Raw genomic sequence first — 23,079 nt, forward strand, 5'->3', positions numbered from 1 at the left:
ACAAAGCAAGATTTTGCCTTTGTGTTGGTTTGCTTGTTTGTCAATTAGGGTGTGCAGGGTGAACACGTGCGCTGTCGTACCGTAATTTGGTAAAAAAGCCAATTTTGACATTTCCTCAGTACATTGTTTTCACTGAGGAAATGTACACGTTTGCTTTTAATGATAATGCAGAGGATTTTCCGAAAGTTGCTGTTGACGCATATCCCACGTTAGTTATTGGGGTCAAATTTGTCTACGCTTTTGTGGATTGGGGTGATTAGTTCCAAATATTATTGGGGAAGATGCCAGAGCTGAGGATGTTAAAACATGTAAGTGTAGTCAACTGGATTTTGTGTTCTGGATATTAACCATTTCATTTAGGATACCATCAACACCACAGGCATGTAGTGGTTGGAGGGTTTGTATTGTACATTCTATGGGTTCTTCAATTACATTGAGCTGATTTCTGATGTGCTGTTCCTTTTTCCATAGTGCGTTTCTGTATTGTGTTAGTGATTTACCATCGTGAAGGCGTAGGCTCAGGTTTTCTGGTTGGATAGGTTTCTCAATTTCTTTCTTTGATTTGATGAAGAACGCAAAAACCTTTTTATTGTTGTTAATTATCTTAAGTTGTCTGCTTGACATTTTGGATTTGATACGGAAGCTGAAAGATCAAATATACGGTCTAGGATTTCTACTGCTAAGTTTACACCTTCGCTATTAAGAGAAACGTTTCGTCCAGGAAGTTGTCTAGAATGGATTGAATTAGTTTTTGTTTTTCTTAATATTATTGGCTTTGATGTTTTTCTTAATATCCTTTGGCTTTGATGCCTCATGATTTGAGTATTGCTTAAGTTGAGTGTGATTTTGCTGTGATAGGGGTGTCAGTGGGCTGACTGAAGGCTCAGAGTATCTGAGTTGAGGTCTGTGATAAAGTCATCTACTGTACTACTGACAAGGGATGAGCTGTAGGTGTACCTACCGTAAGAGTCCCCTCGAAGCCTACCATTTGACTATGTACAGATCCAGCGTGAGACAGAGCTGTAGTCGTTGTGACTCGTTTTTGTTGGTGGTTTTGTCATAGTTGTGCCTAAGGGTATATTTGGGAGGACATGCTGTCTGTGTGCTAAGAGTGTCAGGTTTTTTTCCAGTTCTGGCATTTAGATCCTTAGACTAGTACATGTCCCTGGGCCTGGAAATGGTTGATCTCCCCCTCTAGGATGGAGAAGTTGTCATCGTTGAAGTATGAGGATTCTATTGGAGGTATATAAACTCAGCAAAAAAATAAACGTCCTCTGTCTACTGCATTTATTTTCAGCAAACCTAACGTGTAAATATTTTTATGAACATAACAAAATTCTACAACTGAGACATAAACTGAACAAGTTCCACAGACATTTGACTAACAGAAATGGAATAATAAGTCCCTGAACAAAGGAAGGGGGGCAGTCAAAAGTATCTGGTTTGGCCACCAGATGCATTAAGATGCATTTGCCGGTTCTTGCTGTGAGATGTTACTTCACTTCCACAAAGGCACCTGCAAGTTCCCTGACATTTCTGGGGGGAATGCCCCTCACCCTCTGATCCAACAGGTCCCAGAAGTGTTCAATGGGATTGAGTTCCGGGCTCTTCGCTGCCCATGGCAGAACACTGACATTCCTGACTTGCAGGAAATTACACACAGAACGAGCAGTATGGCTGGTGGCATTGTCATACTGGAGAGTCATGTCAGAATGAGCCTACAAGAAGGGTGCCACTTGAGGGAGGAGGATGTCTTCTCTGTAACGCACAGTGTTGAGATTGCCTGCAATGACAACAAGCTCAGTTCGATGATGCTGTGACACACCACCCCAGACCGTAACGGACCCTCCACCTCCAAATTGATCCCGCTCCAGAGTACAGGCATCGGTGTAACGCTCATTCCTTTGACGATAAACGCGAATCCGAAAATCACCCCTGGTAAGACAAAACCGTGACTTGTCAGTGAAGAGCACTTTTTGCCAGTCCTAACTAGTCCAGCGACAGTGAGTTTGTGCCCATAGGCGACATTGTTGCCGGTGATGTCTGGTGAGGACCTGCCTTACTACAACTAGCCTACAAGCCCTCAGTCCAGCCTCTCTCAGCCTATTGCGGACAGTAATTGCAATGTATTGCCCTGGCCACATTTGCAGTCCTCATTCCTCCTTGCAGCATGCCTAAGGCACATTCATGCAGTTGAGCAGGGACTCCTGGGCATCTTTCTTTTGGTGTTTTTCAGAGTCAGTAGAAAGGCCTCGTTAGTGTCCTAGGTTTTCATAACTGTGGCCTTAATTGCCTACCGTTTTGAGCGGGCTCGAGCGATCACGACAACTCAGACAAATTCCAAATAGTGTCCACAGAAACATGTCAAACGTTTTTTATAATCAATCCTCAGGTTGTTTTTAAAATATGTAATCGATAATATATCAACCGGCACGGTCTCTTTTTCAGTAGGAGAGGGAGAGACGATGGCTGCCCAAGCTCTGTTGCGCAAGCAAAACTCATGCGAACACCTGACGCAATGTTATCTTTCTCGCTCATTTTTCAAAATAAAAGCCTGAAACTGTTAAAAAAAAATGAAAGACAGATTTTGTACCTTGTCAGCTCGGAGATTTGAACTTACAACCTTTCGGTTACTAGTCCAATGCTCTAACCACTAGGCTACCCTGCCGCCCCTAAAGACTGACACCTTGAGGAAGCGATAGGAAAAGGAATCTGGTTGATATCTCTTTAAATGGAGCGAATGCAGGCTATGGAACATGGAGCTTTCAAAATAGAAGCCCCTTCCTGGTTTGATTTTCCTCTGGTTTTCGCCTGCAATATCAGTTCTGTTATATTCACAGACAATATTTTGACATTTTTGAAAACTTTAGAGTTTTCTATCCTAATCTGTCAATTATATGCATATTCTAGCATCTGGGCCTGAGAAATAGGCCGTTTTACTTTGGGAACGTTATTTTTCCAAACATAAAAATAGTGCCCCTACAATGTGATTTTCATAGTTGAAGTGTACCTATGATGAAAATTACAGGCCTCTCTCATCTTTTTAAGTGGGAGAACTTGCACAATTGGTGGCTGACTAAATACTTTTTTGCCCCACTATATATATTTTGTTGACAAGCTTGAAATGGGCTTGATCTAATTTGACACAACAAGCAAAATCGCATATCAAAGTTTAGCTCTCTTAATAAATCAGGAGGCGGAGAGTTCTGTCCTTATATTTACGTATAATATAGGAGTTTTGCCTTTGGAGGATATTCTTTTTATGTTGCATCCTCACTGGGCGCCCCCATTTTAATTTGGGTTATTTTCGGGTGGTTATATTAGACACATCCATGCAAGATCTGAAATAAACATTCCAGTCTGAAAACACCCTTTATGAAAATGATTGCTCATTCAATGTTGGATTGAAAACTGATGAAAACTGATGTTCCCTGACAGAGTTAGCAGTGTCATTTTTCTTCATTGTAGTTCTTACTTACAGTAGTTCATCCTTTCTGTTAGTGGTGTGGTTTCTAAATGTCTCCTCAATCTTTTTTGGCAGAAAATATACCAAATTGCAGGTAATTTTGACAGAGCAGGACCGTATGACTGTATCAATGAACTAACGTTTCACTCCTCTCTCCCTCCTCCTCTCTCCGTAGTAAATGAGTACCTGTTTATGGTGCAGGCCACAGGGATTCACATCAAGGACAACGTGAAGAATATCGGTGTTCAAGTTCTAGAGCAGGTGGTCAGAGGTGGTTACAATATCAATGGCACAGGTAAGAAACAGCTAACACAGGTTCTTAATGTTAGGGCACAAGTCTGCCAACACAGGTTCTCGATTTAATATGTTTCTTAACACTTCTACATTATTTTGGATGCTACCATGATTACGGATAGTCCTGAATGAATCGTAAAAAATGATGAGTGAGACAGTTAGACACACCAATATCATACCCATAACACACGATAACCTCTCACCATTACAATAACATAGGAGTAGGGATGCATGATATATCAGTGAACATATCGGAATCGGACGATATTAGCTAAAAGTACCAACATCCATATCGGCTAATGTCTAGTTTAACGCCAAAGTGCAAAACCAATGTCAAAGCTGACGTGCATACCTATATAACGTAGGTACATGACGTGCATACCTATATAACGTAGGTACATGATGTGCATACCTATATAACGTAGGTACATGACGTGCATACCTATATAACGTACATGACGTGCATACCTATATAACGTACATGATGTGCATACCTATATAACGTACATGACGTGCATACCTATATAACGTACATGACGTGCATACCTATATAACGTAGGTACATGACGTAATGACGCCACATAAAATTTTGCACTAAACGTGCAACACAACATTCCTATCCTAGCCCACAATATCTGCTGTGTGGATCGAGCAGTCAACAAGTCGAGCAGTCATTTGAAAGAGTAAGAACATTTCAGTGAGACAACTCAAAGATGAAATCCATTAAAGTCAAGATAATGGAATTCATTGCCCTTTACAATCAACCGTTCTCTGTCGTGGGTGATGTTGGCTTTCGCACACTGGTCGAGCACCGGTACACACTACAAAGTGCGCAAACGGCGTTCGGTAGCCATGACCCAAACGGCGTTCGGTGGCCATGACCCAAACGGCGTTCGGTGGCCATGACCCAAACGGCGTTCGGTGGCCATGACCCAAACGGCGTTCGGTGGCCATGACCCAAACGGCGTTCGGTGGCCATGACCCAAACGGCGTTCGGTGGCCATGACCCAAACGGCGTTCGGTGGCCATGACCCAAACGGCGTTCGGTGGCCATGACCCAAACGGCGTTCGGTGGCCATGACCCAAACGGCGTTCGGTGGCCATGACCCAAACGGCGTTCCATAGAAATCCTAAATGTAAATGTAAATGTAAATCCTGGTTGAGAATGAAACGACTAAACAAATGAACAACGAAACAGCACAGCCAGTATGTGACAGAAATAGGTTTTGATTGTTTTACTGGTAATGGGAACATACGTAAATGCCATAAAAATAACTTTTTGGTGCGTGTGTGTGTGCGTGTGTGTGCGTGTGTGTGTAACCTTAACTAGGGAAGTCAGTTAAGAACAAATTCTTATTTATAATGCCGGCTAAACCCGGACAATGCTAGCCCAATTGTGTGCCGCCCTATGGGACAACCAATCACAGCCGGATGTGATACAGCCTGGATTCAAACCAGGGACTGTAGTGACACCTCTTCCACTGAGATGCAGTGCCTTAGACTGCTGCGTCCGTGTGTGTGTTAACTATTTAACTGTACTGGAATGCTTAAAAGGCAGCAAAAAAATGTAATATTGGTTATATCTGGGGGTTTTTGGCAAGGAAATATCGGTATCGGCCAATAATGGTAATATCGGTGCATCACTCCATAGGAGGTTAGCATTTTTTATGGGGGTATGATATTTGTGCGTCTAACTTTCTCAGTCATCATTATTCATTCAGGATTCTTCATAATCATAATAGCATCCACATTAGTTTAGAAACATATATTCTTTACAATAAAGTGACAACATTATTTAGTATTAATTTCTGGGCACAAAAAGATCTGAAACACAACCAAAACAAACAGCAAATAGGTAATTTAAAAAGTTATAGTCAATCGATCAATAATATAATTATTCTCTTGGCAAAACATTTGATCTTTGATTTACAATCTGTAGAAACTATGAGAATAGAAAAATTAAGCACAGTTGGAAAAATGTATGCCAAATAGAAACTGTACGGTGTTCAGAGATAGATGGGAGGGGTTGAGGGGAGCTGAAGGGTGGGGCTAAAAAATAACATAACTAATGTCAAATATACTGTGTCCGTAATGTCAAATATACGGTGTCCGTAATGTCAAATATACGGTGTCCGTAATGTCAAATATACTGTGTCCGTAATGTCAAATATACGGTGTCCGTAATGTCAAATATACGGTGTCCGTAATGTCAAATATACGGTGTCCGTAATGTCAAATATACGGTGTCCGTAATGTCAAATATACGGTGTCCGTAATGTCAAATATACGGTGTCCGTAATGTCAAATATACGGTGTCCGTAATGTCAAATATACGGTGTCCGTAATGTCAAATATACGGTGTCCGTAATGTCAAATATACGGTGTCCGTAATGTCAAATATACGGTGTCCGTAATGTCAAATATACGGTGTCCGTAATGTCAAATATACGGTGTCCGTAATGTCAAATATACTGTCAAATATACGGTGTCCGTAATGTCAAATATACGGTGTCCGTAATGTCAAATATACTGTCAAATATACGGTGTCCGTAATGTCAAATATACTGTGTCCGTAATGTCAAATATACGGTGTCCGTAATGTCAAATATACGGTGTCCGTAATGTCAAATATACTGTCAAATATACTGTGTCCCTAATGTCAAATATACTGTGTCCGTAATGTCAAATATACTGTCAAATATACTGTGTCCGTAATGTCAAATATACTGTGTCCGTAATGTCAAATATACGGTGTCCGTAATGTCAAATATACTGTCAAATATACGGTGTCCGTAATGTCAAATATACGGTGTCCGTAATGTCAAATATACGGTGTCCGTAATGTCAAATATACGGTGTCCGTAATGTCAAATATACGGTGTCCGTAATGTCAAATATACGGTGTCCGTAATGTCAAATATACGGTGTCCGTAATGTCAAATAAACTGTGTCCGTAATGTCAAATATACTGTGTCCGTAATGTCAAATATACGGTGTCCGTAATGTCAAATATACTGTCAAATATACGGTGTCCGTAATGTCAAATATACGGTGTCCGTAATGTCAAATATACTGTCAAATATACTGTGTCCCTAATGTCAAATATACTGTGTCCGTAATGTCAAATATACTGTCAAATATACTGTGTCCGTAATGTCAAATATACTGTCAAATATACGGTGTCCGTAATGTCAAATATACGGTGTCCGTAATGTCAAATATAATGTCAAATATACTGTCAAATATACGGTGTCCGTAATGTCAAATATACTGTCAAATATACGGTGTCCGTAATGTCAAATATACGGTGTCCGTAATGTCAAATATAATGTCAAATATACTGTCAAATATACGGTGTCCATAATGTCAAATATAATGTCAAATATACTGTCAAATATACGGTGTCCGTAATGTCAAATATACTGTCAAATATACTGTGTCCGTCATGTCAAATATACGGTGTCCGTCATGTCAAATATACGGTGTCCGTCATGTCAAATATACGGTGTCCGTAATGTCAAATATACGGTGTCCGTCATGTCAAATATACGGTGTCCGTCATGTCAAATATACTGTCAAATATACGGTGTCCGTAATGTCAAATATACTGTCAAATATACTGTGTCCGTCATGTCAAATATACGGTGTCCGTAATGTCAAATATACGGTGTCCGTCATGTCAAATATACTGTGTCCGTCATGTCAAATATACGGTGTCCGTCATGTCAAATATACTGTGTCCGTCATGTCAAATATACGGTGTCCGTAATGTCAAATATACGGTGTCCGTCATGTCAAATATACGGTGTCCGTCATGTCAAATATACGGTGTCCGTCATGTCAAATATACGGTGTCCGTCATGTCAAATATACGGTGTCCGTCATGTCAAATATACGGTGTCCGTCATGTCAAATATACGGTGTCCGTCATGTCAAATATACTGTGTCCGTCACGTCAAATATACGGTGTCCGTCATGTCAAATATACGGTGTCCGTAATGTCAAATATACTGTCAAATATACTGTGTCCGTCATGTCAAATATACGGTGTCCGTAATGTCAAATATACGGTGTCCGTAATGTCAAATATACGGTGTCCGTAATGTCAAATATACGGTGTCCGTCATGTCAAATATACGGTGTCCGTCATGTCAAATATACGGTGTCCGTCATGTCAAATATACGGTGTCCGTAATGTCAAATATACTGTCAAATATACGGTGTCCGTCATGTCATATATACTGTGTCCGTCATGTCAAATATACGGTGTCCGTCATGTCAAATATACGGTGTCCGTCATGTCAAATATACGGTGTCCGTCATGTCAAATATACGGTGTCCGTCATGTCAAATATACGGTGTCCGTCATGTCAAATATACGGTGTCCGTCATGTCAAATATACGGTGTCCGTCATGTCAAATATACGGTGTCCGTCATGTCAAATATACGGTGTCCGTCATGTCAAATATACGGTGTCCGTCATGTCAAATATACGGTGTCCGTCATGTCAAATATACGGTGTCCGTCATGTCAAATATACGGTGTCCGTCATGTCAAATATACGGTGTCCGTCATGTCAAATATACGGTGTCCGTCATGTCAAATATACGGTGTCCGTAAAATGTATAGAAGTTCAGAACTTTTGCGAAACCGCACAGTTGAAAAGGATATGGCAATTTGAAATCCAAACTGGATGGTGTTCAGAGATAAATGGGAGGGGTTGGGGGGAGCTGAAGGGTGGGACTGGATGGTGTTCAGAGATAAATGGGAGGGGTTGGGGGGAGCTGAAGGGTGGGACTGGATGGTGTTCAGAGATAAATGGGAGGGGTTGGGGGAGCTGAAGGATGGGACTGGATGGTGTTCAGAGATAAATGGGAGGGGTTGGGGGGAGCTGAAGGGTGGGACTGGATGGTGTTCAGAGATAAATGGGAGGGGTTGGGGGGAGCTGAAGGGTGGGACTGGATGGTGTTCAGAGATAAATGGGAGGGGTTGGGGGGAGCTGAAGGATGGGACTGGATGGTGTTCAGAGATAAATGGGAGGGGTTGGGGGAGCTGAAGGATGGGACTGGATGGTGTTCAGAGATAAATGGGAGGGGTTGGGGGGAGCTGAAGCGTGGGACTAAAAACAAACAGGCCCAACCTCTACTATTATAAAGTGTACTGTGTCCATAAAATGTATGTATAAGCTAGAAGTAGAAGCCTAAGTGTTGTTGTCCATAAGTTTACTCCAATTAGGGGAGGGGTGGTAGGGTTAGGGGAAAATAATAAAGGAGAATATTTATTTACTAACAAATATATATGGGGATTGGAAATGATGCAGACAATTGAATTGATGGAACCCACAATCTATCTGCAATATTAAAGCTGTGCTACCTCCTAAAAAAAACCCCAGAAAAATAGCAAATGCATCCATTAAGTTTGTAGAGTCACAAGCTTGTTGTAATCATTGTGAATATGGGACCAAATACTAAACTATTGACTACTTTAATTCACGTATACAGTACCAGTTAAAGGTTTGGAGACACCTACTCATTCCAGGGTTTTTCTGTATTTTTACTATTTTCTACATTGCAGAATATTAGTGAAGACATAAACTATCACATAACACATATGGAATCATGTAGTAAAAATATATTTTATATTTTTCAAAGCAGCCACTCTTTGCCTTGATAACAGCTTTGCACACTCTTTGCATTCACTCAACCAGCTTCACCTGGGACGCTTTTCCAACTGTCTTGAGTACTAGTAGTTCCCACATATGCTGAGCACTTGTTGGCTGCTTTTCCTTCACTCTGCGGTCCAACACATCACAAACCATATCAATTGGGTTGAGGTCGGGTGATTGTGGAGTCCAGGTCATCTGATGCATCACTCATCACTCTCCTTCTTAGTCAAATAGCCCTTACACAGCCTGGCGATGAGTTTTGGGTCATTGTCCTGTTGAAAAACAAATGATAGTCACACTAAGCGAAAACCTGACGGGATGGCATATCGCTGTAGAGTGCTGTGGTAGCCATGCTAAGTGTGCCTTGAATTCTAAATAAAGACTGTGTCATCTACAAAGCACCCCCACACCATCACACCTGCAGACATGCAGAGATCATCCATTCACCAACTCTCAAATTTGGACTAATCAGGCCAAAGGACAGATTTCCACTGGTCTAATGTCCTTTGTTTGTGTTTCTTGCCTTAAGCAAGTCTCTTTATATTGGTGTCCTTTAGTTGGGATTTCTTTACAGCAATTTGACCATGAAGGCCTGATACTCTGTTACTTGAACTCTGAAGCATTTATTTGGGCTGCAATTTCTGAGGCTGGTAACTCTAATGAACTTATCCACTGCAGCAGAGGTAACTTTTGGTCTTCCTTTCCTGCAGCGGTCCTCATGAGAGCCAGATTCATCATAGCACTTGATGGTTTTAGCGACAGCACTTGAAGAACGTTTAAAGGTTCCGGATTGACTGACCTTCATGTCTTAAATTTACAGTCCATCATTACTTTTTATTTTCTTATTTGAGCTGTTCTTGCCATAATAAGGACTTGGTCTTTTACCAAATAGGGCTGTCTTCTGTACACCACCCCTACCTTGCCAGAACACAACTGATTGGTTCAAACATTAAGAAGGAAAGAAATTCCACAAATGAACTTTTAACAAGGCACACATGTTCATTGAAATGCATTCCAGGCGACTACCTCATGAAGCTGGTTGAGAGAAGGCCAATAATGTGCAAAGCTGTCATCAAGGCAAAGGGTGGCTACTTTGAAGAATCTCAAATATAAAATCTACTTTGATTTGTTTACTACATGATTCCATATGTGTTATTTCATAGTTTTGATGTCTTCACTACAATGTATAAAATATTAAAATAAAGAAAAACCCTGGAATGAGTAGGTGTTTCCAAACGCTTGACTGGTACTGTAAGTGCATTTGTCCCAATGCTTTTGGTCCCCTAAAATGGGGAGACTCTGTACAATTTTTGAGATGTGTAACGACTAAACAGTTCACCCGATATGGATGAATATACCCTCAAATTAAAGCTGTCAGTCTGCACTTTGACTTCATAGTCATTGTATAATTTCAAATCCAAAGTGATGGAGTACAGAGCAAAAACCTTTGGCGCTCACTGTAGTAGTCTAAGGTGTCATAATTAATGAGTTCTCTCTGGCTGCGTCTAGGCACCCTATTCCTTTTTATATACTTTTCACCACAGCACAAGGTGAATAGTGTGCCCATTTTTGTACACAGTCTGTGTGTCCGGACGATTAACACTGAGCAACATACTGGCAGTAGTGGAAATGTATTTAGGTTAGGCCATTGATTTCTCCTTCTGTCTGGGACCAGATTATACCTATGACTTCAACCTGAGTGAGAGTGATGTGCCGCCCACCACATACCTCCCCGACAGCTTCACCTATTTGTCCTCACAGATTTGCCCAGAGAGACTGCCCTCCATGAGTGAGTACACACACACACATGTTTGTTTTACTATACTTGTGGGGACCAAATGGTTGATTCCCATTTAAAAATCTGCTTTTCCATAACCTTAACCCCAAATCCCTAACCTGAAACCTAACCCTTAATTCTAAACCCTATTGTAAACCTAACCCTTAATTCTAAACCCTATTGTAAACCTAAGCCTACAATATCTTTTTTCCTTGTGGGGACCGGCAAAATGTCCCCACTTGTTTCCTTGTTTTACTATCCTTGTGAGGACTTCTGTTCCCCACAAGGATAGTAAAACCATAAACACACACTCTAGAATATTGGCCTTAAACCATTAGCTAGTCACATGGTACACAAGTTTGATTTATTTCAAGCACTACTTTCAAAGAGTTCACTTCACAATGAGATTGGTATTTTATACCTATAGAGTTCTATTCTGGGCTTTGTGCTCCCCTAGCTAGTTAAGTGAAAGACTGTTACCTCAGTTCTTGAATGTCAGTTTATTTAGTCTTACGAGTGTATATATGGTTGCGTGCTGTCCTGTTCATTCAGTGTTGACCTCTCTCTCTCTCTCACTCACTCACTCACTCACTCACTCAGAGGGGAGGCTGGAGGTGAATATGAGTGAGATGGCTCTGGAGGATGTGGAGAGGGTTCTGTTGAATGCTGAGCCTAGCATGACCCTGGGGGGCTACTGGAAGCCCAGGGACTGTGTCCCACGCTGGAAGGTGAGTTAGTGATTGGCGCAGTCCATCACACGCACTGTCATACTGCACATGCATGTAGCCTGTATAGGACTCTGATGGAGGCACTGTACTGTACAGTCTGGATCAACACATCAGCCCTGGATAATGTATTTATTAGTCTTTTTAAAATTGAACTGGAAATATATATTGCACTTCAAGAGTGTGCAGCCAGGACTACATTCCTCCCATGTCTAAATTCTTCTCAAGGAAATGAAGGCACACAAACACATTCGCAAAACAGAGCAGCCAAACAGTGACACTAAATTCCAGCTAGATGTGTGTGAACCAGACACTGTTTCTGCAGGAAGACAGCTGATTGACAGAGGGGGTTTGATGGTTGACATCTCCATTTCCCTACTCAGGCTCAAAGGAAACCTAAAGACATGTTCTGGAACTTTGGCAATTATTATTATTATTATTATTTTACCTCCTGCTTTGGATGTGTCAATGTGTAGTTCATACATGCATCATCTCTGAGAATAACTACGGTCTTACCTCACTTAGCCACGTAACCCTAGTTTGAAAGTGACCATTTTTCTGGAACTTGTGCTGCACCATTTTCCATACAAGTTCCCCCACGTAGGCCAGCCCTCTAGCAATTCGAGTTCTAGCCAATGAGCTTCAGGCCCTTGCCATTTGAGTGACAGCTAACCATTTGCACACACAGCAGAGCGAGAAAGAGAGCAATGACGTGGTGCACATCTCTGCACAAGTACACAATTTACTGGGATCAGTTTTGGCTTGTGAGCACCACTTTCAGAACTACTGGCTAAGAAGTATACAAAAGTACTGGAGAATCTCTTTAAAGCTGCTGCTGTTACTAAGATGACTCTTCTAAAAACCAAAACCAGGGAAAGCATTTAGTTGGCCCTCTCCAGAGTGACCTTCAATCCACCTATCCCCATGCAATGATCAGTAGATGCCATATCTGATTGTGTGAAATTTATATTTTTGAAAGGCCTGTTGAAATACTTAAATGCCTTCTTCCTTACTTCTGTAGTGGTTATGCCTTATCTGATGTGTAATAATGTTGTTCCCCTCCCTATCCCTAGGTGGCGATACTGGTCCCATTCCGAAACCGCCATGAGCACCTGCCTATCTTACTCAGACACCTGATACCAGCACTACAAAGACAGAGGCTACAGTTCGCCTTCTATGTTGTAGAGCAGGTAAACACGCATGCACACACTGCTTGGGTATGTAGGGCTCACTGGATACCCAAGCAGCTCTGTGGTTATCCAGTGAGCCCCACATACCCAAGCAGTTCTGTGGTTATGTGGGGCTCACTGGATAACCACAGAACTGCTTGGGTATGTGTGGCTCACTGGATAACCACAGAACTGCTTGGGTATGTGGGGCTCACTGGATAACCACAGAACTGCTTGGGTATGTGTGGCTCACTGGATAACTACAGAACTGCTTTGGTATGTGTGGCTCACTGGTTAACCACAGAACTGCTTGGGTATGTGTGGCTCACTGGATAACCACAGAACTGCTTGGGTATGTGTGGCTCACTGGATAACCACAGAACTGCTTGGATATGTGTGGCTCACTGGATAACCACAGAACTGCTTGGGTATGTGTGGCTCACTGGATAACCACAGAACTGCTTCTGTATGTGTGGCTCACTGGATAACTTCTTTCTCTCCTCCCTCCCTCGGACCACTCCTCCCTCTCCTCCTAGGTTGGTAGTGAGCCCTTCAATAGGGCCATGTTGTTTAACGTGGGTTTCCGGGAGGCTATGCGGGACCTGGACTGGGACTGTATGGTGTTCCACGATGTAGACCACATGCTGGAGAACGACAGGAACTACTACGGCTGTGGAGACATGCCTCGCCACTTCGCTGTCAAACTCAACAAGTACTCCTACATGTGAGTCTCTCACAAACTTTCAGACACTCGTGTGTGTATTGTCACGTGCTAACACACACATACACAATTTTTCCATTAGTTGGAGTCCAGGTTTCTCCTAACCATTTATTGTCCTCTAGGCTTCCGTACAATGAGTTCTTTGGTGGCGTCAGTGGTCTAACAGTGGAACAGTTCACCAAGATCAATGGCTTTCCCAATGCATTCTGGGGCTGGGGAGGAGAAGACGACGACCTTTGGAACAGGTGAGGAGAACGCCCTCCATACCCACACGCTTCACTCCTCCCTTTTATTACTTCCTGTACTCATACAGAACATAAACAACACACCATGTCCCCTGTGACAGGTTTACAGTCCTGAACTATCCTGAACTTTAACCAATTGCAATTCAAAGTCTTTTTTTTTTTTTTTTACCCCTTTTTCTCCCCAATTCCGTGGTGTCCAATTGTTAGTAATTACTATCTTGTCTCATCGCTACAACTCCCGTACGGGCTCGTGAGAGACGAAGTTCGAAAACCATGCGTCTCCGAAACCCAACCCAACCAAGCCGCACTGCTTCTTAACACAGCGCGCATCCAACCCGGAAGCCAGCCACACCAATGTGTCGGAGGAAACACCGTGCACCTTCGACCTTGGTTAGCATGCACTGCGCCCGGCCCGCCACAGGAGTCGCTGGTGCGCGATGAGAGAAGAATATCCCTACCGGCCAAACCCTCCCTAACCCGGACAACGCTAGGCCAATTGTGTGTCGACCCACGGACGTTTTTGAGAAAGATACCCTGTGAAATCAAATTTTATTTGTCACATACACATGGTTAGCAGATGTTGATGCGAGTGTAGTGAAATGCTTGTGCTTCTAGTTCCGACAATGCAGTAATAACCAACGAGTAATCTAACCTAACATTTTCACAACTACCTTATACACACAAATGTAAAGGAATGACTAAGAATATGTACATAAAAAAATATATGAATGAGTGATGGCTGAACGGCATAGGCAAGATGCAGTAGATGGTATAGAGTACAGTATATACATATGAGATGAGTAATGTAGGGTATGTAAACATTATATGAAGTGGCATTGTTTAAAGTGGCTGGTGATACATTTATTACTTCAATTTTTCCATTATTAAAGTGGCTGTAGTTGAGTCAGTATGTTGGCAGCAGCCACTCAATGTTAGTGGTGTCTGTTTAACAGTCTGATGGCCTTGAGATAGAAGCTGTTTATCAGTCTCTCTGTCCCTGTTTTGATGCACCTGTACTGACCTCGCCTTCTGGATGATAGCGGGGTGAACAGGCAGTGGCTCGGGTGGTTGTTGTCCTTGATGATCTTTTTGGCCTTCCTGTGACATCGGGTGGTGTAGGTGTCCTGGAGGGCAGGTAGTTTGCCCCCGGTGATGCATTGTGCAGACCTCACTACCCTCTGGAGAGCCTTACGGTTATGGGCGGAGCAGTTGCCATACCAGGCGGTGATACAGCCCGACAGGATGCTCTCGATTGTGCATCTGTAAAAGTTTTATTTTTTGGTGACAAGCCAAATTTCTTCAGCCTCCTGAGGTTGAAGAGGCGCTGCTGCGCCTTCTTCACCACGCTGTCTGTGTGGTTGGACCATTTCAGTTTGTCTGTGATGTGTACTGTACGCCGAGGAACTTAAAACTTTCTACCCTCTCCACTACTGTCCTGTCGATGTGGATAGGGGGGTGCTCCCTCTGCTGTTTCCTGAAGTCCACGATCATCTCCTTTGTTTTTGTTGACGTTGAGTGTGAGGTTATTTTCCTGACACCACACTCCGAGGGCCCTCACCTCCTCCCTGTAGGCCGTCTCGTCGTTGTTGGTAATCAAGCCTACCACTGTAGTGTTGTCTGAAAACTTGATGATTGAGTTGGAGGCGTGCATGGCCACGCAGTCAGGGAGTACAGGAGAGGGCTGACAACACACCCTTGTGGGGCCCCAGTGTTGAGGATCAGCGGGGTGGAGATGTTGTTACCTACCCTCACCACCTGGGGGCGGCCCGTCAGGAAGTCCAGGACCTAGTTGCACAGGGCGGGGTCGAGACCCAGGTTCTCGGGCTTGATAACTAGTTTGGAGGGTACTATGGTGTTAAATGCTGAGCTGTAGTCGAGGAACAGCATTCTCACATGTTATTGAGTAAATGTATTTCTTGGTTTCTTTTCATTTTAATAAGAGAACCTTCAATTCATTGCATTTTTATTTGTTGATGTAAAAAATCGAAATTGACAGATTTATTTTTAAGGTTGTGCATTAGATTTGAGGTGGGTTGGGGTCGCTAGAAATTCTTGGGAGAAAAAGTGGGTCCCCAGAGAAAGTTTGAATACCACTGCCTTAACCTTTACATTAACCATTCAGAATGAGTGCCTGAACTTAATGTTTAACCCTTTCCAAAACATTAAACTAAATTTGACATTTGGGACAACTTAGAAATTTGTTGTGTAGTAAGACTGAGAACTAGTTGGACACACAGCAGGCATTCTTCCTCCATTTGTCTTTGCCATACAGCATTGTTATCCCCCCACACACACACACACACACGACTCAGAGTCCACTCCCACTGAAGCAGATGTGTCTACTTCGCCCCAAGCTTTACACAATCACTGACAACAGTATGTACTGTACAGTTTGTGTCTTTGAATTGTTTATACCATGCCGTTGTGAGTGTGTGACTCTGTAGTGTTACTGTGTGTCTGACAGGGTGCAGTATGCTAACTACACGGTCAGTCGGCCGCAGGGAGAGTTGGGCCGTTACATGTCAATCCCACACCACCACCGTGGCGAGGTGCAGTTCCTGGGAAGGTTAGTCTCTCACACACACACACGCACGCACGCACGCGCGCGCGCACACACACACATGCCACTCTCTAGTACATTAACACACATCCCCGGTGATACTTGGGGATTTGGATAAAGAGGGTGTTTGTGAGAGGAATGCAGCCCCGGCCCATGTGAGCCAGTCACATGAAGAGTCCGAGTTAGTGGCTTTCAGGGATTTCTCCACTCCTCCAAAGATTTTGCATGTGACTTGCTTGGGAGCTACATTCCAAGCATATCCTCTCTACTCTCATTCCTAAATACTTAACATCTTTTACAAGTCAGCAGTTGGTCGAACACGTCAAATTGAGCCGTCGTAAACCTGGGGTATTTCCCAATAGTCTACCATGACTTCCTTCTGGTCTCTTCTACTTCATCTTCTCAGGGACCCAAACTGACCTTGGAACAGTGTCTAGGCTCGAGGCCGGCAGACTTCATTCTCCTCTGTCTGATCCCTGTCTTTCTTCTGTCCTCCCAGGTACACTCTTCTAAGGCGCTCTAAGGAGAGACAGAGTCTGGATGGGCTCAACAACCTGCGGTACTCCCCCCTATTGTCCCGGAGGCCTCTCTACACCAACATATCAGTCAGCCTGAGCAGGAAGCTAGCCCCTATAGCAGACTATAACTGACCAGGAAGCAGCGGGCCACACAGCCCTCCGGGGAAACGAAGTCATTATGGACGTCAGCCATATCTCACCAGTCACAGCACTCCTTAGGACTTTTTAGTTCATTTACTTTGATTCAGTTTTTTAAGCAAAAAAGACATGCAGAACGGTGTTGATTGATCAATCCTCGTGACATGTAAGGAGAAAGCCGCACTCGTTTTGTGCTGTGGTCCATCAATCGCTTCTATCATCCGGGCTTCTCCACTCTTCTGTCTCCACCTGCCCTCCACACCATTTTGGGCCTTTAGCATTCATTCTTTCATTAATTTGTTCAGTAAGTCATTAATTCACTCATGGAGACAATGGCAACTGTAACCATAAGGGAAACAGAAACACGTTCCCTCTATAGGGCTGTGGTGTGGAGGGGACAGTAGTGTAGTTTGTGTATGTGGCTGAAGGAGTTAGGTTGTACACACAAATCTGCTGACACAGTCCCTAGGCTTTGATTTTATTTTGACCTTGAATATTTGACCTGAATATTTTTCATTGACTTATTAAACCTGTGAAAAACAGACACACACAGAGTAGGTCCTCACAGCTGGCTCTGTGTAGGACATGGAGGGAGAGAGAGACGCTGTGGACAAAGGTATAACATTAGCTTGAGACTGACTTGTGTGCAGAGTGGCTGACTGGTCACAGTAGACACACCTTTAGCTAAATAAACATACTAGCCTAGCAAATTGAAAATCTTTGACAGTACAGTGTGAGTGAGAGAGGGATAGCTATGTATGTGTGAGTGAGAGAGGGATAGCTATGTATGTGTGAGAGAGAGAGGGATAGCTATGTATGTGTGTGAGAGAGAGAGGGATAGCTATGTATGTGTGAGAGAGAGAGAGGGATAGCTATGTATGTGTGTGAGAGAGAGGGATAGCTATGTATGTGTGAGAGAGAGAGAGGGATAGCTATGTATGTGTGTGAGAGAGAGGGATAGCTATGTATGTGTGAGTGAGAGAGGGATAGCTATGTATGTGTGAGTGAGAGAGGGATAGCTATGTATGTGTGAGTGAGAGAGGGATAGCTATGTATGTGTGAGAGAGAGGGATAGCTATGTATGTGTGTGAGAGAGAGGGATAGCTATGTATGTGTGTGAGAGAGAGAGGGATAGCTATGTATGTGTGTGTGAGAGAGAGAGGGATAGCTATGTATGTGTGTGAGAGAGAGAGGGATAGCTATGTATGTGTGTGAGAGAGAGAGAGGGATAGCTATGTATGTATGTGTGTGAGAGAGAGAGGGATAGCTATGTATGTGTGTGAGAGAGAGGGATAGCTATGTATGTGTGTGAGAGAGAGGGATAGCTATGTATGTGTGTGAGAGAGAGGGATAGCTATGTATGTGTGTGAGAGAGGGATAGCTATGTGTGTGTGTGTGTGAGGGTGTATGTGTGTGTGTGTGTGTGTGTGTAGTATGTGTGTGTGTGTGTGTGTGTGTGCTATGTATGTGTGTGTGAGAGAGGGATAGCTATGTATGTGTGAGAGAGAGAGGGATAGCTATGTATGTGTGTGTGAGAGAGAGAGGGATAGCTATGTATGGGTGTGTGAGAGAGAGAGGGATAGCTATGTATGTGTGAGAGAGAGAGAGAGGGATAGCTATGTATGTGTGACAGAGAGATAACTATGTGTGAGAGAGAGAGAGGGATAGCTATGTATGTGTGAGAGAGGGATAGCTATGTATGTATGTGTGAGAGAGAGAGGGATAGCTATGTATGTATGTGTGTGAGAGAGAGGGATAGCTATGTATGTGTGTGAGAGAGAGGGATAGCTATGTATGTGTGTGAGAGAGAGGGATAGCTATGTATGTGTGTGAGAGAGAGGGATAGCTAGGTATGTGTGAGAGAGAGAGGGATAGCTATGTATGTGTGAGAGAGAGAGGGATAGCTATGTATGTGTGAGAGAGAGAGGGATAGCTATGTATGTGTGAGAGAGAGAGGGATAGCTATGTATGTGTGAGAGAGAGAGGGATAGCTATGTATGTGTGAGAGAGAGATAGCTATGCACATGGGCTTGTCAGCATCCTGTTTTCACTGCTTTGAGAGATTTCTGATGTCAGACACATGTTTAGTGAGTCTCCTAAACTGAAATGTTCACTATTCACATCATGTCATGCAGTTTAAGCCTGTCTCCCAATTCACACTCTTTTCCCTATAGGCCTGTGTGTTCCACAATCATGTGTAACACTGTATAGGAATAGGATGATGTTTGAGAGGCAGTCTAAAACTAGAGACCCTGTTCTATCCCCTTTACCCTAAACAGAAATGTTTATTCATCTATAGGGTCATTTGCGATGGAGCTTGCAGAGGCACTTTCTCTAGTGTCTATTTAAAGAGACACTGCACTGTGTTTGCAGCTGCTTTGTGTAATGTCATTCTGACGTTGGTTAGACACCGTGGCAACGCTTTCCAGCCCCCCATCCTGCTGGACTATGATGACGGTGCCCTTAGGCACTGCTCAAAGGTCAGAAAGTAACTGTAGACACAGATTAAGTCATTAGCAGTGGTTAATCTTTAGCCAGTGTGTGTGTCTGTGTGTGGGAAAAGTCTGAATACTGGGGTTTGTGTTTGGGTGGTATGCTACATGAGACCTCACAAACTAAGGTACATACACCACTCCAAATATCTCCAGCAATTCCAGCCCTTCGTCTTCTCGTCTGTGCAGATATGTGTATTTTTGTATTTGTAGTTTTTAAGGATCTCCATTAGCTGCTGCTATGGCAACTCTTCCTGGGGTCCAAACAAATGAAGGCAAAAATAAAACGGTACATCATACAACATTATTACAGTAGAACATTTATAATCCCATCATACGTATGTGTGTGTAGAGTGCATGTGCTAGCGTGTGTGTGTGTGTGTGTGTGTGGCAGTGTGTGGCAGTGTGTGGCAGTGTTTGAGTGAATTCGTTTTGTCACAGTACTGAAGTAACATCAAATGTGGTCCTACTGTTGTCTCTGTTCAAATGCCTATATTCCAACACACCGGCCCCTCCACGTCTTGGTGTCTCTATAGCTTTAATATACTGATAGTTCATTTCACACACATCGCCTTGTCAAATCATTGACTTTCTTCAGATGTATCATTTGGGAAAAAAGTTTTTTTGTGTTCCCATGATATGACGGAGGCGGGACCTCCTTTTATTTATTTAATCTTTTAAAGATGACTTCCTGTGATTGATTGATTTTTGTTGTGGTGATGATGATGATGATTCAGTAAACTTGCTGTGAGACAGGCTGTGTTAGAAGCACTGAAACTTGTGGTTGTGAGATTGAAAGTTCAACCTGTGTGGAAAGATGTTCCAAATGAACCCCTGCCCCTAAACTCTATGCACTTAGATCTGAAACAATTAGCAAAATGGTAACGGCTCCACCTTTTTTTAAATGCTAGTTGGAATGTCTGCCATATTGCTTATACCTGTCCAATCCACTTGGATCTACACACATGCATAGAGATTAGGATATAGAGGTTAATTTTGGATTTTATATGTTCGTTAAATCAGCTGAACCGGCAATGTAGACGTAGGCCATTTTGTGTGACAACCACAGGAAGAGGAAGACGCCTAATTATAAAGTCACTTCCTCCTGCTAAGCACCTTCTGTTTCTTCATCGATAATCAATGGTGCTGATCTGCTTGCCCTTCGATTGGGGGAGCCACTCACTACGTGCTGCCTGGGAACCAATCCTGTGTGTAGATAGCTACAGGAAGTACCCCTCTTATTGGTTCATCCTTCCTCTTTTTAATGTCACCCAACTAGAAGCATGTGTTTACTTACCTACTGTGGCCAATCACGTTGGAGGTGCTTAGTGGAGAGTTGTTGACATTAGCTGCTAGTTTCTCTAAAGTCTTCCTCTTCGAGTGTGTTTGATTGAAATGGTGGAGCCTGTCAATGCCAGGGGCCCAGGTGTCATTTACAAGAGGTTGTTTTTTTTTGTTTGTAAATATTTAGGTTTTGTTTGTTTTCAAGCTCTGCTCTGCTCAGAGAGCCTGAGTTTGTAGGCTGGAGTGTTCTGATTCGAGCCCTAAGGTTTCCACTACTGCTGGAGGAGGAGAGGAATAAAACCCAGTAGTAGTGCCTATCACCCTGCTGTCACTTCTAGGTTAACCCCAGACCTTCAAGGTAAGTCCCAGTCCAGAGCCGAGGCCTGCAGCCTCTGGTCCTGTTCCTTTGCCTTGAACCAGTGACCTAGACCTGGGAAACCAAGTAAACATGTACTGTAGTATACTGTCTTGTCAGTGACATTGGTTGGTCTTTACAGTGCTGCAGCTCTCGAGGATTAGGACTGGGGACACCTTGGTTTAGGCATGGTCTTACGTCAGATAGCCCAACGATCGTCTTAACGGCGTGTCCCGTTATAATAACGCCATCTGCCGGAAGACAATGGGGTTTAGATTGTTGTTGTAACTGATCCTGTGTCAGTGTGGTAATCCCAGAGCTCAGCCAGGGTGTGCTGCAACGCCCTGGTCTTGTCAGGCTCCTCTCTGACCGAGCAGAGCCATGATCTGATCCATTCTGTGCCAGTCCAAATGAAGGGCTCAGTGCTGCTCCGCCCTGGTATGACTAGCCACTGTTATTATTCTGTCTAGATGTACATGTAGCAGACTGGATAATCATGGAGGCTAGTCGTCTCAGAGATGGGTACTGACGCCTGACAGACTGGCAAGCCTTAATAAAAACCTCTAATTTATTTCACTGTTTTCACACGCTTACATTTTTTATGAGCAAATCTATTTAAATTGATGGAAAAGGTGCATATAAGATAAATGTCCACTCTGTAAATATTATTGTCTAGTGTTATTGAAAAGAGAAATTAAAGGTCTTAAATCCCTACAAATGCTTAACGAACAAGGGGTTCCGCTGAGTTCCTTCTGGTGCCATGGACCTACTTACCCTCATCAAGCGCTACATAATCACTTTCACGTTATTGGTTCCAAACTCATTGTAGATAAGGAATAATGTAAGGGTTAGTCCATCAGCATTAGAACCCATCAGCATTCTGGTATAGTTCCCATTGTCATGAAGTAGATGATGTGGGTCATCTCAGTCGTCTATAGTGGTAAGGTGTAGGTGTAGCTTATAGGCAGTGCTTGACTTGGGGAGGAGCTCACCAGAGCCGAGTACTGGCACCTCAAATGTTCTCCTGCTTGAGCTCCTGTTCCTCTTATAGAATATCAGCACAAAAGTATTGTGGAGCTCCTGCACCTAAATATAAACGGTACCGGCACCCAAAATGAGTACTCAAATCTATTTCAGTCCAAGTCAAGTACTGCTTATAGGGTATAGGGAGAACTACATCAGCCAGAAACACCATTATGTTTATAGTAATGGGACAAGGAAGCGAAACCATGTTCCAACTGCTACCAACTCCAGATTATACACCCCCAAAATGTGTTTTTGTATAAAGGCAAATTAAAAGATGAATAAATACATGACTATATTACTAATATATCTTTCTCTGATTGTAAGGACTTTATTTCTCCTTGAATTGAAGCCATTTGAAGCCACTTGTAAAACTCGATGTCAGCCTTATATCTGTCTGTCTGCATTCTTTTGTATGATTTTTTTTTTACCATCGTTATTGTCAAAGTACACCAATAAAATTAACTTTAAACGATGTCCATGTGCTCTGAAATTATTATAATTAATGGAGCCATCTTGACTCATTAGGGCTAGAAATGGGAGGAGTAAGGAGAAGAGGGAGTGGTCAGAGCTAGTCACACCAGTACTGTAGGAAAACTAGACCAAATCATGTCTCCTGTTAACAGAACTCTCCACTGCACAGCTG

At 43.0% G+C, this 23,079-nt stretch overlaps 1 protein-coding gene across 13 annotated transcripts in view; it reads left to right on the forward strand.

Moving 5' to 3' along the window:
- Window positions 1–23,079, forward strand: part of b4galt5 (UDP-Gal:betaGlcNAc beta 1,4- galactosyltransferase, polypeptide 5) — an 81,056-nt gene that overhangs the window by 38,116 nt on the left and 19,861 nt on the right. Inside the window, exons 2-12 of one of the 13 annotated variants that reach the window (XM_052481860.1) lie at window positions 3,642–3,761; window positions 11,102–11,215; window positions 11,804–11,931; window positions 13,002–13,118; window positions 13,634–13,821; window positions 13,941–14,063; window positions 16,528–16,629; window positions 17,123–18,219; window positions 18,355–18,550; window positions 18,768–19,071; window positions 19,130–21,320. In XM_052481860.1, the coding sequence (XP_052337820.1) occupies window positions 3,642–3,761; window positions 11,102–11,215; window positions 11,804–11,931; window positions 13,002–13,118; window positions 13,634–13,821; window positions 13,941–14,063; window positions 16,528–16,629; window positions 17,123–17,273 (1,043 nt within the window). In that variant the 3' untranslated portion in view covers window positions 17,274–18,219; window positions 18,355–18,550; window positions 18,768–19,071; window positions 19,130–21,320. Of the gene's footprint in view, window positions 1–3,641; window positions 3,762–11,101; window positions 11,216–11,803; window positions 11,932–13,001; window positions 13,119–13,633; window positions 13,822–13,940; window positions 14,064–16,527; window positions 16,630–17,122; window positions 18,274–18,354; window positions 18,551–18,767; window positions 19,072–19,129; window positions 21,321–23,079 lie in introns of all 13 variants that reach the window. The other 12 variants (XM_052481862.1, XM_052481861.1, XM_052481864.1 and 9 more) reach the window with 12 other exon arrangements.

The sequence above is a fragment of the Oncorhynchus keta genome, chromosome 27 (assembly GCF_023373465.1).
Source record: "Oncorhynchus keta strain PuntledgeMale-10-30-2019 chromosome 27, Oket_V2, whole genome shotgun sequence".
NCBI classification, from domain to species: Eukaryota; Metazoa; Chordata; class Actinopteri; order Salmoniformes; family Salmonidae; genus Oncorhynchus; species Oncorhynchus keta.